The 17,500-nt window shown below is 46.5% G+C and overlaps 1 protein-coding gene across 2 annotated transcripts in view; it reads left to right on the top strand.

Moving 5' to 3' along the window:
- The window catches only part of LOC140361615 (retinoic acid receptor beta-like), a 147,040-nt gene that overhangs the window by 50,783 nt on the left and 78,757 nt on the right, over positions 1-17,500 (top strand). For both annotated transcript variants that reach the window (XM_072447346.1, XM_072447347.1), the window contains exon 2: positions 12,605-12,753. In XM_072447346.1, coding sequence (XP_072303447.1) covers positions 12,605-12,753 — 149 coding nt within the window. The remainder of the gene's footprint in view (positions 1-12,604; positions 12,754-17,500) is intronic.

Here is a 17,500-nt window from a genome sequence, read left to right as displayed (position 1 = left end):
TTTAAAGTGGCTACGTGACATTTTAGAACCCTACATGTGTCACTCAGAGTCTTTCGTTTTTGAATAATCGCGACTAAATGCAGGGATGTGAGCGGGGTCAGGGGGTAGGTGAAAACAGAACTTTTCTGATCACTTCAAGTACAAAACAGGATTATCTCAAACATGCAGGAATTAACCAAAATACTAATGATGGAGAAATACTGTTGGAACAAGGCTAAAGGCTCATTAAAGTTGATTTGACATAATATTTTCCCTTTAATTTGTATTTTGAAAATCTAGTGAAACGTTCATATTAGCAGTTGTAGTGGCTAATGATGCTAACATGCTAGCTGTATTTGAGATCAAACCTGATGTAAAGGTGCATGTGGAGCATGTGGAGCTTGTATTCTCAGATTCTCAGGGCCTCCCTCGCTCTCTCTCTCTCTTCCTCATCTCCCCCCTCACTCCACTCATCCCTCTCTCTCCATCCCTCCCTCTCCATCCCTCTATTTCCCTCTCTTGTTTTTTCTGTCACCTTTCACTCTTATCATTTTCTCCCCCTCTCCCTTTTTTACCCTCTCTCTTATTTTTTCCCTTTCCCTCACTCTATCCCTTTGCTGTGTCTCTCCCTCTTTCTCTCTGACACCTCACTCCTCTCTCCTTTCTCTCCATATTTCTATCTCCTTTGCTCCCTCGTTCACTCTTTCTTCACCCTTCTTCCTCCCTCTCTCTCTATTTTTTCTCCTCTCCATCTCTCTTTCCCTTCATCCTTTCCCCCTCTTCATTTCTCCCTCCGTGCTATCTTCTTTCCCCCTCTCACCTCCACTATATCTTCCTCTCTCGTGTTTTTCTCTCTCCCTCTTTCTCCAATATTTCTATTTCCCTCATTCACTTTCTCCGTACACACCTCCCTCTTCTCTCTCTCCCTCTTTCCCATGCACTTATTTCTCTCCCTCTCTTGCCCTCTCTCTCTCACCTTACTCTCCATTTTTCTAGTCCTCACTTTTCTTTCCCTCTCTTCTATCTTTTCTCCTATTTTCCTCTTTCCTCGTTCCTCTCTCTCTTCCTTCTCCCCCTTCCCTTTCCCCCCTCACCTCCTTCTCGTCCTCCTCATGATTTGCTCTCTGTCTCTCCCCTCGCTTCCCTTCTTCTCTCTCTCACCCGGAGTGAGAGAAGAAGCGTGAGAGCTAAATTGATTTGAAATGAAAATGAAGAGCTGCAGGTCGGTCTTGCTCTTCCCGTCTTTTTTACCAAGCAGCCGAATGCACTTTTGTCCTCGTTTCAGAGCCGCGCCCGTGTCCAATCGCCCGTGTGCGCTCCGGGTTCTTTGCCATCTGCCGCTCGTCAGGAGGAGCACTTTGTGTGGTATTTCAGAACGACGGTGCAGTTTCGGTTTGGTTTTGACTTATTTTATTTTGCAAGGTTTCAGTTGTGAACAGAAATGTGCAAAAAGTCATGTTGAATATTGTAAAAAAATATTTTGAAATGTTTGAAGAAGTTGAGGCCATTGTACAAAAATGCCAATAAAACACACTTGAATAATGTGAATAAATCAACGACCAAACTACTACTACTAATACTGCTACCTGCGATAGTGAACAGTAATGAATATTTGTACTTAAGTAAAATTACAGTTATATGGCTAAATATACAAGAATTATTACTATTGCTGCAAAAATTTTACTTGATACCACCGTGATTGCTGTTTTGGAGATATGCAGAATTAGAATATTGAGTATATATTTGATCTAAAAAAACACAAAACTAACAGCACAACAAATAAATAACAAGGCAATCAAATTAAAACTGTATAAAGTGATGTTTCTATATTTCAGAGGTTATTTGACAGTTCATTCATGTTTTGTGGGATTCCCGAACCTCCACCAAGACATTTATTGTCATGATTTGCACAATATCGTCTGAATATTGATGATATTACGCTTAACGATACGACACCCAAACATGACAAATGTTTTCTGAATAAACTAAATCTAAACTGCAGCTGACTTCGATCTCAGGCCAAACTTAACTATTCACAAAATAACGTTTAGTAATTCAAATGTTGTGTTGCTGTGTAAACTACTTCCTGTTCATCCTCAGCTTTTTTAGTATTTCTTTAACTTCTCTAACTCTACACGGCGTTTTAAACTCCCTTCACGTAACGCACTGGCTTTGGATCACGTGGACTATGATAAATAAATGCCTCATATTACAGTTTTGGCCTTGACGTGAGTGCCGTGCGTCGATAAACAGGAAACAGCTGATGCTAACGTACGCTAGCTTTGTTTTGCTAAGCCTGTGGGCTCGACATAGAAGTTAACATCAGTGGAAATGAAACAGATTAACACAAAATCAAGTCAGCATTTGGCGAGGAATGATCAGAGCGGTCAGAAAACGTCCACTCGGCTCTGTTCCTTCTCGTCCTAATTCCCCTGCCCTGCTCCGGTCAGGATTCCACTGTCACTGATCCAATAAGCAGGGCCTTTCCTTTGGTATTTCCCCTTTCTCCTTCCCCTCTCCTTCTATCCCGCTTGACCCCGGGCTCTCAGGTCATCCAGGGGTCGTGCAGGGGTCGTCTGCCTATGTCTGCCCCCCCCCTCCTCATCCTCCTCGTCTGTCAGCGGCCCCTGTGTGTGCTCTCGAGGATGAGTCAACTCAACTTAATCGGGCAGAAAATGAAAAAAAAAAAAAAAAAAAAAGCACAATACAGGTATACAGTAGAACCAAAGACCACCTACCTCTGCGTTTTACCCATAAAGCAGTGCGGTTTATGCTGGTGACGGCGGGGGGTCAGGAGCCTGAATAGTTGCCCGGACCATCACAATTGCACTTTTCTTTCGCCCGTGGATGAAAGTTAAAGTGAGCTACCACCTGGGAAGACTATTACACGCGGTCGTCGGGGTCCGCTGCCCTCGTCTATGTGGATGGGAACACGGGATGGGAAAAAGGGGGGACATTTGGTGAGATGCGGAAGAGAAACGGATGACGGAAGAGAAACGGATGAATTGTATATCGAGAATTTATTGTGTTGAGGCTGTTTAAATAATGGCTCAGATTTGGTGTTTTGGATATCTGCAGATCTGCTGACCGAGTTAGAGTAAAGCCGTAAAGGTGCACGCGACACAAATAAACATTTCCATTGAAACGAGACTCAGGTAATACTATTTTGTATGTTTTTCAGTGCAATAAAGAAAACCAGTGGAAACAGGCCTTATGTCTGCTAAAATGCTGTGCAAATGTGAAAAGGGTTGAGCTGAAAAGGGAGGAAAAAAATCTATAAAAATATCAATAAATCTGTTCTTATGATAATGGATTGTTTTGTACTTGTACAAAAAGGCCAATATTTTTGAGGAACATGTTTGTGGTTGAGTAATGTGTTTATTTCACACACAAATGTCAAGTCAATATTAGCCTTTTTTATAGCAATAGCCTGGGCTCAGGTTGTATACAGAGCAGCTAAGTGGAAGTACATAGTGGTCCAAAGAATTACTCAATAAAAGAAATACAAATTAATAAAAAAAAAAAGAGCATAAGCACTGAAAATGTGTGGCTATAAGTGCCATTAAATATCTACAGGATTTAACCACACTTTTGGAAAACTCATTTACGTTGAGCATTTGATTTTCACACATGAAATAAAGTAATTATCTCTCCACAGCACAAATAAACACATTGAAGCTCTGGTAGTATTTACTTTCACTTCACCAGACCAAATCAAAAGCACAGTGTCAGTCTGCTGTCGAGGGGGCGGAGTTTGTCATCTCCGCTGATCTAAAACCAGCGAAAAGTGAATTGTACAATGAAATGAAAGTGAATCGTTGTACAGACTTATTGGACAGAAATGAATAAGGCACTACAGTCAATCTTTGACACTACGATCCCATCAGACTTTAGATCCATGTATTTGGGTCTCAGAACTCCTGCCATGGATGTTGGGAATGGATATCTCTGGAGGATACTTTTGGCGGTTGGGAAAAAGCCCATCACAAAAAAAATGGATGACACAGACTGCACCAACAATAAAGGACTGGACCGAAATCATAATGGACACATGGAAAAAAATCACATACGGACTGAACTTGGAAATGGACAAATTTGACATAAACTGGACGAAATGGGACTCACATTATGGACCAGGTGCTTTAACCTTGTATTTTATTTTCATTTGGATGCATTATTCTAAAAACGGCAATCTCAAACAATACACACTTTGTATTTTCTCTGGTTCCGCCCACTCCGTACTTTCTTTTTTTTTTCCCTTTTTTTTTCTCTTTTTCTTTCTTTTTTCTACTTTTTTGACAATGTTACTGGACTGTATCTTTATTTACACTCAAGTTTTGATTGGTCTGTGTTTATTCTTTCAATAAAAATAAAAAAAGTGAATTGTATTTCCGTAACCAAAAGTACCATCCACTTTTTAAGCTGAACTGATCTTAACGCTTCCACTTGCTCTGCCCTTCATGTGTAACTTCATAGGTCGAGGGATGTGGTCGACAAAAGAAAGACTAAAGTCATGCTTTTTGCTTCAACTAAAAGGCAAAAGCTCCTGAAACTAAAGCCGAGGTACATCATTTTCACACCACAAAACCCAAAGTAGGTTTTTACATCAGTCTAACTCGTCCCTCGCGCTCGTTAATGCGTTAATATCCACATGCATTATTTTCAGTTACATGCACGGGCTTAGAACAGCTTTTTTCAGACGTTGAAGTGAACATGGGGTGGACCGCCCCAAGCGCTGCCAATCACAGAGCTGCTTTCAGCTTTTAATGCCAGGTTGATGAAACATGAAAGACTTTATTATTAGATGTAGACGGTGTACAGAGGTCTCATTTTCAGTCCAATGTGCTGCTTTTGCAATAGACTATTTGAAGAAAAACACAAAATTGACTCATTTACTACAACAACAACACTACTAAATTGGACTTTAAAGGGTGTATTACAGGTTTTTACAATGTTCTAATTTTGACTTAATTTGGTGTATTCATACCTGTTGTACATGAAAATTATAGTTTAATGCCAATCGAGTAAGTATTTCTGGAGAAAACGTTGGAAAAACTGTAGAAAATGACAGGAAGTGACATCACACTATGATACTCATTCCAGTCAAAGTTTATTCATAATTTACAGAGTATTTTATTTTTTACACAAATTCAACAAAATAAAGTCGCTCTCGTATATTTTATGGTCAAATTATACAAATTGTGACATTAGCTGAGTTCTTGCCCAGTTGCTGTGTAATTTCCTAGTGTGATGTCATCAGTTACAAACAGGAAATTAAATTATAAACCTAAAAAATATTGCTATTTTGTGATAACATTTTTATATTTTATTTCAAAATTCTAAATAGAATCATCTTAAAGGTTGAATGGACGATTTTTTTCCTCGTGGCGTGGACTGCCGATTAGTCCTGCCATGTATCAATCATAAAACGCACCTACTGCTCACCTGCAGCCGCGTGCGGCTCCTCCCCACGTTTCCACGTGCCTAAGCGCATGGATCTATCGGAAATGACGGAAATTTACGGGAGACGAGAGATGCGATGCGATCCGTTGCGCTAATAAACAAACGCACGTGTGTGTTGTGTCAGTCCGCACGGGGGAGTGGCATGAGCACTTCCGTCTGCGTTCTCTGCCGAAAAATCATCCTGTAACTGCATTTTAGTTCAATGAGTCGTCCAACCTGTAGGGGACACTTTAAGTATTATAGTATAGTATATAGTACCACCGGAGACAACGCAATTGTAATTATTTATACAGAATACCAACGATCACCCCCAAATCTTAAGATATCTCATTCCTTTTCCTTCTGCTTTTTGCCATTTTCTTTTTAAATCCTTTAAAATCCACCAAAAACATGAGTCAACTAATTTTGTGGAACATTGGCTGATTAATCAACGAAAGGACCAAAGTTCTGCCCTCGTTAAGTCCTCTTTGATTATCTAACGTTACTTTTAACATTACAGCTCCGTTTATATCTTACATCATTCAATTATCGTTTTTATGACTTTTTCATAAGATGTTACAAAACCAGCCCCTTTTTGCTCTGGCTTACCCAACTCAGCAACACTTTCCCTTTCACTTGTTTACTCCTCACTAAAAAACACTCACGATTTTACCTAGCGTAGCACCATTATGTCAACTCCGACTACTTTACAATTCTGCACAAGTTTAAGTTGCATAATAACGTCTTGCGCGACTCTTTCCGCACAAACTTTTCCACCGACGGCAGATAAGACAGAATCGAATGCGTTCCAAAGCGTTCTAATTAACCTTAGGAGACATTTTTCCCAACTTGAAAATACAACTGTAAAGTCAAGCAGAATAGTTCAAATCGGGTGAATTTAGCAAGATTAGATTGAAAACAAGGGTTGGCTAATTACGAAAACGTGCCCGACATGAGTAATTGAGTTTACGGTGATGGCAAGAACTTAATCTAATCTCGCAAAAAGAAACGGTTGGAATCGTTGCGAGTTTTGCGCGAGGCGGTAGTGCTCGTTAGCCCCAAAGATGTTTTCTGAAATTGTGTTCAAGCGCATCCAGGAATGTACGATTGTAAGAAAGTGTCAGGAGTCACAAAATGGGATGCACGACACAGGAAACAGTTCAGGTTTAGGGTATTTGTTACCAGCAGAGATGAAAACAAGGTTGCAACTGCAGACAAATCCAGAATGGGGCAAAAGAGATGGTCCAAAGTTCCAAAAGGCAGGTCAAAACAGGAACAGGCAGGATAAGACTCAGGATAACTGGTGCTGGGCGCTACGGTAACACACAAGACAATCTGACAGGGAACAGAGGGAAATGGGCCTGTACAAATACTGAGGCGGGGCAGGCCCCCGCCCATGGGCGGGGCAGGCCCATGGGCGGGGCAGGCCAGGTGAATGTAATAAGTGGAGAGCAGGAGAAGGTGGCAGAGTCTGCTCTCTGATTGGTTGGAGTGGCACTGAAGGGGATCGACCAATGAACAAACAACTAAAGCCTGCCTGAAGTTGTGACAGAAAGCTAGCTTTAGGTGGGAGTCTTATGTCATAGTTGAAATGTGCTAAAACCTTTGCATATGTGGATTATGATTCAGAAGGTAAATATATTTTTCAACGTATAGTGAGTCTCTTTCATGCACATGTTAAATCATTTAAATTTTAATTATTATTTTTTTTGTATCATTTCAAATTATAGGCGTACTACCAATAAAAAAAAAAAAACTTGAAAACTTAAATAATAAACTGAAAAAGAACAAACTTCAAACTTCAGTTCAAGTGGTATTTGAAAAACAAAAAAAAATACTTGAATAATTCAAATTTACTCTTTGTCCAGCGGTGTTTTTCAAAGTCAAATCTATTTTTAATGAGCAAATCCCCTCAGCTAATACCCGTTATTTTTTTTAATGATTTTTTTATTAACTATCTATTCAAGTATTGTTTTAGATTCATAAGAGTAAGTGCAGAGAGAGTCACAGAGGAAAGTGAAAGAGCGAGGAGGAGCAAAAACAAGCAAAGTCCTGAGCAAACCGAGCTCTTGATCTGTGCCCACTGCTCACGACGGGTCACGACACTGAAGGACGGGACGGGTCACGATACTGAAGGACGGGACGGGTCACGATACTGAAGGACGGGACGGGTCACGACACTGAAGGACGGGACGGGTCACGATACTGAAGGACGGGACGGGTCACGATACTGAAGGACGGGACGGGTCACGACACTGAAGGACGGGACGGGTCACGACACTGAAGGACAGGTCACGACTCTGAAGGACGGGACGGGTCACGACACTGAAGGACGGTCACGACTCTGAAGGACGGGTCACGACACTGAAGGACGGGTCACGACACTGAAGGACGGGTCACGACACTGAAGGACGGGACGGGTCACGACACTGAAGGACGGGACGGGTCACGATACTGAAGGACGGGACGGGTCACGACACTGAAGGACGGGTCACGACTCTGAAGGACGGGTCACGACACTGAAGGACGGGTCACGACTCTGAAGGACGGGTCACGACACTGAAGGACAGGACGGGTCACGACACTGAAGGACGGGTCACGACTCTGAAGGACGGGACGGGTCACGACACTGAAGGACGGGTCATGACACTGAAGGACGGGTCACGACACTGAAGGACAGGACGGATCACGACACTGAAGGACGGGTCACGACACTGAAGGCCGGGTCACGACACTGAAGGACAGGACGGGTCACGACACTGAAGGACGGGTCACGACACTGAAGGACGGGTCACGACTCTGAAGGACGGGTCGCGACTCTGAAGGACGGGTCACGACACTAAAGGACGGGTCACGACTCTAAAGAACGGGTCACAACACTGAAGGACGGGTCACGACTCTGAAGCACGGGTCACGACACTGAAGGACGGGTCACGACTCTGAAGGACAGGTCACGACACTGAAGGATGGGTCACGACACTGAAGGACGGGTCACGATACTGAAGGACGGGTCACGACACTGAAGGCCGGGTCACGATACTGAAGGACGGGTCACGACACTGAAGGACAGGACGGGTCACGACACTGAAGGACGGGTCACGACACTGAAGGACGGGTCACGACTCTGAAGGACGGGTCACGACACTGAAGGACAGGACGGATCACGACACTGAAGGACGGGTCACGACACTGAAGGACAGGACGGGTCACGACACTGAAGGACGGGTCACGACACTGAAGGACGGGTCACGACTCTGAAGGACGGGTCATGACACTGAAGGACGGGTCACGACTCTGAAGGACGGTTCACGACACTGAAGGACAGGACGGATCACGACACTGAAGGACGGGTCACTGAAGGACGGGTCACGACACTGAAGGACGGGTAACGACACTGAAGGACGGGTCACGACACTGAAGGACGGGTCACGACTCTGAAGGACGGGTCACGACACTGAAGGACGGGTCGCGACTCTGAAGGACGGGTCGCGACACTGAAGGACGGGTCACGACACTGAAGGACGGGCCACAACTCTGAAGGACGGGTCATGACACTGAAGGACGGGTCACGACTCTGAAGGACGGGTCACGACACTGAAGGACAGGACGGGTCACGACACTGAAGGACGGGTCACGACACTGAAGGACGGGTCACGACACTGAAGGACGGGTCACGACTCTGAAGGACGGGTCATGACACTGAAGGACGGGTCACAACTCTGAAGGACGGGTCACGACACTGAAGGACAGGACGGATCACGACACTGAAGGACGGGTCACGACACTGAAGGACGGGACGGGTCACGACACTGAAGAACGGGTCACGACACTGAAGGACGGGACGGGTCACGACTCTGAAGAACGGGTCACGACACTGAAGGACGGGTCACGACACTGAAGGACGGGTCACGACTCTGAAGGACGGGTCACGACACTGAAGGACGGGTCACGACTCTGAAGGACGGGTCACGACACTGAAGGACAGGACGGGTCACGACACTGAAGGACGGGACGGGTCACGACTCTGAAGGACGGGTCACGACACTGAAGGACGGGTCACGACTCTGAAGGACGGGTCACGACACTGAAGGACGGGTCACGACTCTGAAGGACGGGTCACGACACTGAAGGACGGGTCACGACTCTGAAGGACGGGTCACGACACTGAAGGACGGGTCACGACACTGAAGGACGGGTCACAACTCTGAAGGACGGGTCACGACACTGAAGGACGGGTCGCGACTCGGAAGGACGGGTCACGACACTGAAGGACGGGTCACGACTCTGAAGGACGGGTCACGACACTGAAGGACGGGTCGCGACACTGAAGGACGGGTCACGACACTGAAGGCCGGGTCACGACACTGAAGGACAGGACGGGTCACGACACTGAAGGACGGGTCACGACACTGAAGGACGGGTCACGACTCTGAAGGACGGGTCGCGACTCTGAAGGACGGGTCACGACACTAAAGGACGGGTCACGACTCTAAAGAACGGGTCACAACACTGAAGGACGGGTCACGACTCTGAAGCACGGGTCACGACACTGAAGGACGGGTCACGACTCTGAAGGACAGGTCACGACACTGAAGGATGGGTCACGACACTGAAGGACGGGTCACGATACTGAAGGACGGGTCACGACACTGAAGGCCGGGTCACGATACTGAAGGACGGGTCACGACACTGAAGGCCGGGTCACGACACTGAAGGACAGGACGGATCACGACACTGAAGGACGGGTCACGACACTGAAGGACAGGACGGGTCACGACACTGAAGGACGGGTCACGACACTGAAGGACGGGTCACGACTCTGAAGGACGGGTCACGACACTGAAGGACAGGACGGATCACGACACTGAAGGACGGGTCACGACACTGAAGGACAGGACGGGTCACGACACTGAAGGACGGGTCACGACACTGAAGGACGGGTCACGACTCTGAAGGACGGGTCATAACACTGAAGGACGGGTCACGACTCTGAAGGACGGTTCACGACACTGAAGGACAGGACGGATCACGACACTGAAGGACGGGTCACTGAAGGACGGGTCACGACACTGAAGGACGGGTAACGACACTGAAGGACGGGTCACGACACTGAAGGACGGGTCACGACTCTGAAGGACGGGTCACGACACTGAAGGACGGGTCGCGACTCTGAAGGACGGGTCGCGACACTGAAGGACGGGTCACGACACTGAAGGACGGGCCACAACTCTGAAGGACGGGTCATGACACTGAAGGACGGGTCACGACTCTGAAGGACGGGTCACGACACTGAAGGACAGGACGGGTCACGACACTGAAGGACGGGTCACGACACTGAAGGACGGGTCACGACACTGAAGGACGGGTCACGACTCTGAAGGACGGGTCATGACACTGAAGGACGGGTCACAACTCTGAAGGACGGGTCACGACACTGAAGGACAGGACGGATCACGACACTGAAGGACGGGTCACGACACTGAAGGACGGGACGGGTCACGACACTGAAGAACGGGTCACGACACTGAAGGACGGGACGGGTCACGACTCTGAAGAACGGGTCACGACACTGAAGGACGGGTCACGACACTGAAGGACGGGTCACGACTCTGAAGGACGGGTCACGACACTGAAGGACGGGTCACGACTCTGAAGGACGGGTCACGACACTGAAGGACAGGACGGGTCACGACACTGAAGGACGGGACGGGTCACGACTCTGAAGGACGGGTCACGACACTGAAGGACGGGTCACAACTCTGAAGGACAGGTCACGACACTGAAGGACGGGTCACGACTCTGAAGGACGGGTCACGACACTGAAGGACGGGTCACGACTCTGAAGGACGGGTCACGACACTGAAGGACGGGTCACGACACTGAAGGACGGGTCACGACTCTGAAGGACGGGTCACGACACTGAAGGACGGGTCGCGACTCGGAAGGACGGGTCACGACACTGAAGGTCACGACTCTGAAGGACGGGTCACGACACTGAAGGACGGGTCATGACTCTGAAGGACGGGTCACGACACTGAAGGACGGGTCACGACACTGAAGGACGGGTCACGACTCTGAAGGACGGGTCGCGACACTGAAGGACGGGTCGCGACTCGGAAGGACGGGTAGCGACACCAAAGGACGGGTCGAGACACCGAAGGACGGGTCGCGACACCGAAGGACGGGTCGCGACACCAAAGGACGGGTCACGACTCTGAAGTTCGGGTCAAACGCAGAGGACAATAAAGGCCAATTTAATCTAAAGGAAGAGAAAGGATCATTATATCATCTTAAAAACTGTTTGTTTTAGGTTAAAGGTCAGGTTAGGTTTAGGGACAGTTTGACCTTTGGCTCATTCATTCATTTGTCACATGGAAAACGTGTACGTGTTTTTCTATCTCCGTACTATCAAGTGGTTTATGTTTTTCAGTAAGAACCAGTTTGAAAAAGGAAAAACTCTTGTCAGTGTATTAAAGGTACAGATGGCCTTTGTTCTCTACTAGTAAAACTCAATTTATTTTAATGATTTGACCCTTGATGATCCAAAGAAAACACTTATTTAACCATATTCAAATTGAAAAGATGCACTGCCATGGATGACTGGAGAGTGTATCTTCTGGCAGTAGAAATAAAGACCATCAAAGACGTGGATGACACAAACCAAAAACTGAAATTATAACTGAAATTTGAAAAATGGAAAGAATTATGTTCAGACTTTTTGCCAGTCGCGACAAAGTGTTTTTTTTGGGTTTAATCAGTTGTGCCGTAATTGTATTTCATTGAATGTCCCGTGCAACTATTTTTGATTTGATCCTGTTCAGTTCTGTGTTTTGAGCGTTTGATATTTCAAAAAATTTAATTCAATAAAAAAAGTGGTATCATTCATTTGTCTTGTCCATTGGGTATTTTTGTAAGAGAACCAACACTGAATAATGTACATATACGTCAGACCGTTTTATTAAGTCGTGTATAGTTATAACACTTTGAAAGGATATTTTGGATGGCCAAGCCGGGACTCAAATGACTCAGACTCTGGCGCAGATCCTGGCATATGTGCTGCTGCTTAGCCCACTCCACCACCAGGCTGCACATCGCCATTCTCATTCTCAACATCCACAATGCACGACGATGCTGTTTCTCCTGCCGTGTCGCTCATATATTGTTGCTGTTGTTTTGTGCGCAGCCATCGAGACCCAGAGCAGCAGTTCGGAGGAGTTGGTCCCCAGCCCGCCCTCGCCTCCGCCCCCGCCCCGAGTCTACAAACCCTGCTTCGTGTGCCAGGACAAGTCCTCCGGATACCACTACGGAGTCAGCGCCTGCGAGGGCTGCAAGGTACGGAGCGGGAGTTGCACTCGCAGCCTGTCACCGCCTTCTGCTCGGTCGCCTTTAACATTAGAACCAGAGATCGAGATTGAACAGACAGACATTCAGCATTATTTGTGTTGTTATTGTGCTTTAAACATGCTCTGGAGGACTCTGACTTCATGTTAAACAGCTTGAAATTTTCCGTTTCATACATCAGGAATTGAGTCAAAGCTCCATCTACTGGCTGCAGATGGAATTACAAAGGGGGGATGAGTAAACCTAGCTTGCCCCTGACATGCAGGTATGCAGTTGCAATGGACGCAATTTGATAGAGAAAATGCTCAGGAGGAGTCTGAGGATCATTTATGAACACACACAACAGCCCAGATCCCGAGTGTTTTCTGGGGCTCAGAAGGAGGGGACATACTAAACAGGATTCATCAAAAAAGTGTGAATTAAAAGTTGATTATTATTGGTTATTGAGATGTAGAAAATATAATGAATGTCGTTTTGACGAAGTTCTAAATTTGAGTATCAAGTGTATTGTTTAGAGTAAAAAAAATAGGTTAAATTATGTCGTAAACTTTCAGATAAGGATATAATGGTGATATTTCTGCACTTTTGATTAATTTGATTACCGTAAATTCCAGACTATAAGTCGCACCTTTTTCCATAGTTTTGGCCGGGGTGCGACTTATACTTATATTTATACTTATATACTTATACTCCGGAGTGACTTATATGTGATATTATTTGTTATTTTCACACTTGCAACTGCATTTCATACTCCAGTGCAACTTATATATGTTTTTTTCTTCTCTATTATGCATTTTTTTTTGGCTGGTGCGACTTATAGCCCGGAAAATACGGTAATCATTTCACATTTGTCTGATCCTAAACCTTAACTAATACATATAAAGACATGTTTTAACACATTTCTGTTGGATAGACATGATATCGTCTGAATATTGTTATCAAGTTACTCCCAAAAATGATTGATGTATTATTTTTTGTCACTATCACCCATCTAAATACAACTCCAGGGATGTTTCTGAGGAGGGAACGGTGGTTTAAAACGGTAAAGTCCTTTAAACTGTCGAATGAGTGAGGCGCTGCTGGAGGAGAGGAGTAGATGAGAGGCTGGAGGCTCTGCTGCTGTGAGAGGGAAGAGGTGATTGGTTGTGAGGTACAACATGTGACGGGTGATGGTTCATCTCAAGACTTCTGAGCTTTAAAATCAGGTTTTCACATGTACAACCTTTACTGGGTTGAAGGTGGTTTGTTTTCACAAAATGGCTAATTGGACTATGTCATTAGCATTGGAAGATAAGGAATCGGTGCTTAATCCGTTAATGCTCCAGTATCGGTACTAATATCGATACTGGTATTTGTGTATCCCTATTGTGTCAGTGGCATAACTTGGTTTCAATATGACTGTTTATCTTTAATATTTTCTTAAGCAATATATCAAACTTCAAAATGTCTAGTACACACCGCGACGTTAAAATCGCGGCCGACGCTGAAGTTAGACGCCTGTACATTTGAAGACAAACGCACCGGACGTGCGTTCTCGACGCCCCGGACTCACGTCTGTAAAATACACTCACAGCAGACGTCCGAGTCGTCCTGCACATGCTCAGTGGAGGAGAGTCGTCCTGCACATGCTCAGTGGAGGAGAGTCGTCCTGCACATGCTCAGTGGAGAAGAGTCGTCCTGCACATGTCCCGTGGAGGAGAGTCGTCCTGCACATGCTCAGTGGAGAAGAGTCGTCCTGCACATGTCCCGTGGAGGAGAGTCGTCCTGCACAAGCTCAGTGGAGGAGAGTCGTCTTGCACATGCTCAGTGGAGGAGAGTCGTCCTGCACATGCTCAGTGGAGGAGAGTCGTCCTGCACATGCTCAGTGGAGGAGAGTCGTCCTGCACATGCTCAGTGGAGGAGAGTCGTCCTGCACATGCTCAGTGGAGAAGAGTCGTCCTGCACATGCTCAGTGGAGGAGAGTCGTCCTGCACAAGCTCAGTGGAGGAGAGTCGTCCTGCACATGCTCAGTGGAGGAGAGTCGTCCTGCACATGCTCAGTGGAGGAGAGTCGTCTTGCACATGCTCAGTGGAGGAGAGTCGTCCTGCACATGCTCAGTGGAGGAGAGTCGTCTTGCACATGCTCAGTGGAGGAGAGTCGTCCTGCACATGCTCAGTGGAGGAGAGTCGTCCTGCACATGCTCAGTGGAGGAGAGTCGTCTTGCACATGCTCAGTGGAGGAGAGTCGTCCTGCACATGCTCAGTGGAGGAGAGTCGTCCTGCACATGCTCAGTGGAGGAGAGTCGTCCTGCACATGCTCAGTGGAGGAGAGTCGTCCTGCACATGCTCAGTGGAGAAGAGTCGTCCTGCACATGTCCCGTGGAGGAGAGTCGTCCTGCACATGCTCAGTGGAGGAGAGTCGTCCTGCACATGCTCAGTGGAGGAGAGTCGTCCTGCACATGCTCAGTGGAGGAGAGTCGTCCTGCACATGCTCAGTGGAGAAGAGTCGTCCTGCACATGTCCCGTGGAGGAGAGTCGTCCTGCACATGCTCAGTGGAGGAGAGTCGTCCTGCACATGCTCAGTGGAGGAGAGTCGTCCTGCACATGCTCAGTGGAGGAGAGTCGTCCTGCACATGCTCAGTGGAGGAGAGTCGTCCTGCACATGCTCAGTGGAGGAGAGTCGTCCTGCACATGCTCAGTGGAGGAGAGTCGTCCTGCACATGCTCAGTGGAGGGGAGTCGTCCTGCACATGCTCAGTGGAGGAGAGTCGTCCTGCACATGCTCAGTGGAGGGGAGTCGTCCTGCACATGCTCAGTGGAGGGGAGTCGTCCTGCACATGCTCAGTGGAGGAGAGTCGTCCTGCACATGCTCAGTGGAGGGGAGTCGTCCTGCACATGCTCAGTGGAGGGGAGTCGTCCTGCACATGCTCAGTGGAGGAGTTGTGCTGTGCTGCTTTTCTCGTGGTGTAAATGGAGTTTAATGGCTTTGGTTTATTAACTTTACAAAGTCCAAAAGCGGAGGCGATGGGCCCCGGGGCCCGTCTGGGACCCGCAGATACTTCAGAGCTGAGCAGAGTTTAGTCAATATCATTATTTGCTCCAAGAGCTGCGTCTAAAGATTTTGTTTTATCTTGCGGGATTTGTTTTGGGTCTTTTTCCAGGTCGTGCGTAGCACGTCATCTCTGATTGGCTGCTGCGGCGCATCTGCCGCAGAAAGATGAACAAAGTTGAACATGTCGCGCCGGCTGCTTTGGACGCCTCGCGCGCCTCATACGCGCGCCCAAAGCGTCAAGAGCGTACGAAAACGCAGGAATCGCGCCGCAAAAACTAAGAAATCGTGCCGCGGAAAAGGCAGGACGCACTCGACAAGCGTTTTCTATAGACTTTCATTTTTAACCTGGTCTTGAATTCACAAAGCTTTTGTCACTTACTCAATGGGAAGAGCACACCAAACATTTAACACACTTAAAATCACTCAAATACTACAATTATGCCAATAAAATAAAGTATGGAAAATCACAGCAGCTTTGTACAACTGTGTGAATGTAACTCGCATAAAAACATGAAATGATTGTCTTTGCATATTGTCTTGATGTTCCAGTTTTAGATTGTTTTGCTCTGATTTGGTACTTTTCCCTGTCAGTCGCAGTATCCGTGCAGTATCCGTGCAGTATCCGTGCAGTATCCGTGCAGTATCCGTGCAGTATCCGTGCAGTATCCGCGCAGTATCCGCGCAGTATCCGTGCAGTATCTGTGCGCCTGCTGCAGCTGTCAGGCGGTGCTGATGTGTTTTGACAGCGCTCACTCAGTATTGTCATGTGGACGCTGATACACAGGCAGAGAGAACGCTGAATACCTCTTCCATATTTATTTGTCTGCCTGTCACTCCAGTCAACTGTCTGGAACTGGAATAAGGCTCCGTCCCGATCGGTTCAGTATTCACTGACCCGGAGGCACGTCGTCTTCGGCCGTGATGCTTCCTCTCATTGCTCCTTTAGGACGGCAGCAGATTTTTAAACAGAATCATCTGCATACTGTAAATAAAAGGTTATAAACACATGAAGCAGAACTGTTTACGTGCCACATCAGCCTGTGTCATGTGATCATAATGTGTCTAAAGGCGCTGCACCTGATTTGCAGAACCTGTCTTGAAATCGTCGTTTCTTTGAGTTTATAAGCGCTTTTCACAACTTTCAGAGCCCAAAGCATTATAATTATGACAAATCCTTCTGTACAATCCGTTATTAAAATTGCAGATTGCAGGTTGTTGTTTCCAGGTGAAAGCTTTTGTGTTGAAATAAAATACAAACTAAATGATAGTTTTACCTGTAGAGATATTTTTTGCAGAAAAACACATGTTTACGACAAAATACCAAACCAAATACAAAAAGACCAAACCTTTAGATTAAAACAATTCCATCAAATCCATTCAGAATAGAGATGTGATGAAACAAGCGCTCCTCCTCCGCTCTCTCTCTCTCTGAGCGCTCCTTAGTGTTCTACTTTTAGAACATCTGCCTTCCTGACACCCATCCTCGCTTTTTGGCAGCCGTTACCTAGCAACAGTTCACACCTGCCAGCTTTACTGTACACACACGCTTTACTGTATCAACAGATATATTTTTTAGCACTGCGTGGAGGCTGAGCAGTTACATTGTTGTTCTTGTTTACTTGTTTATTCATTAAACTGCAGAAGCTCATTAAAAATCAAAGCAAGGACGGCAATGAAATAGAAAAATATATTTAAAAAACAGCTCGGTA

Source organism: Eucyclogobius newberryi, unplaced genomic scaffold, assembly GCF_026437365.1.
Source record: "Eucyclogobius newberryi isolate DKJ021-1_F unplaced genomic scaffold, fEucNew1.0.hap1 SCAF_16, whole genome shotgun sequence".
NCBI lineage: Eukaryota > Metazoa > Chordata > Actinopteri > Gobiiformes > Gobiidae > Eucyclogobius > Eucyclogobius newberryi.
The sequence above is the reverse complement of the archived record's forward strand: the minus strand, read 5'-3'. Positions and strand labels throughout refer to the sequence as shown.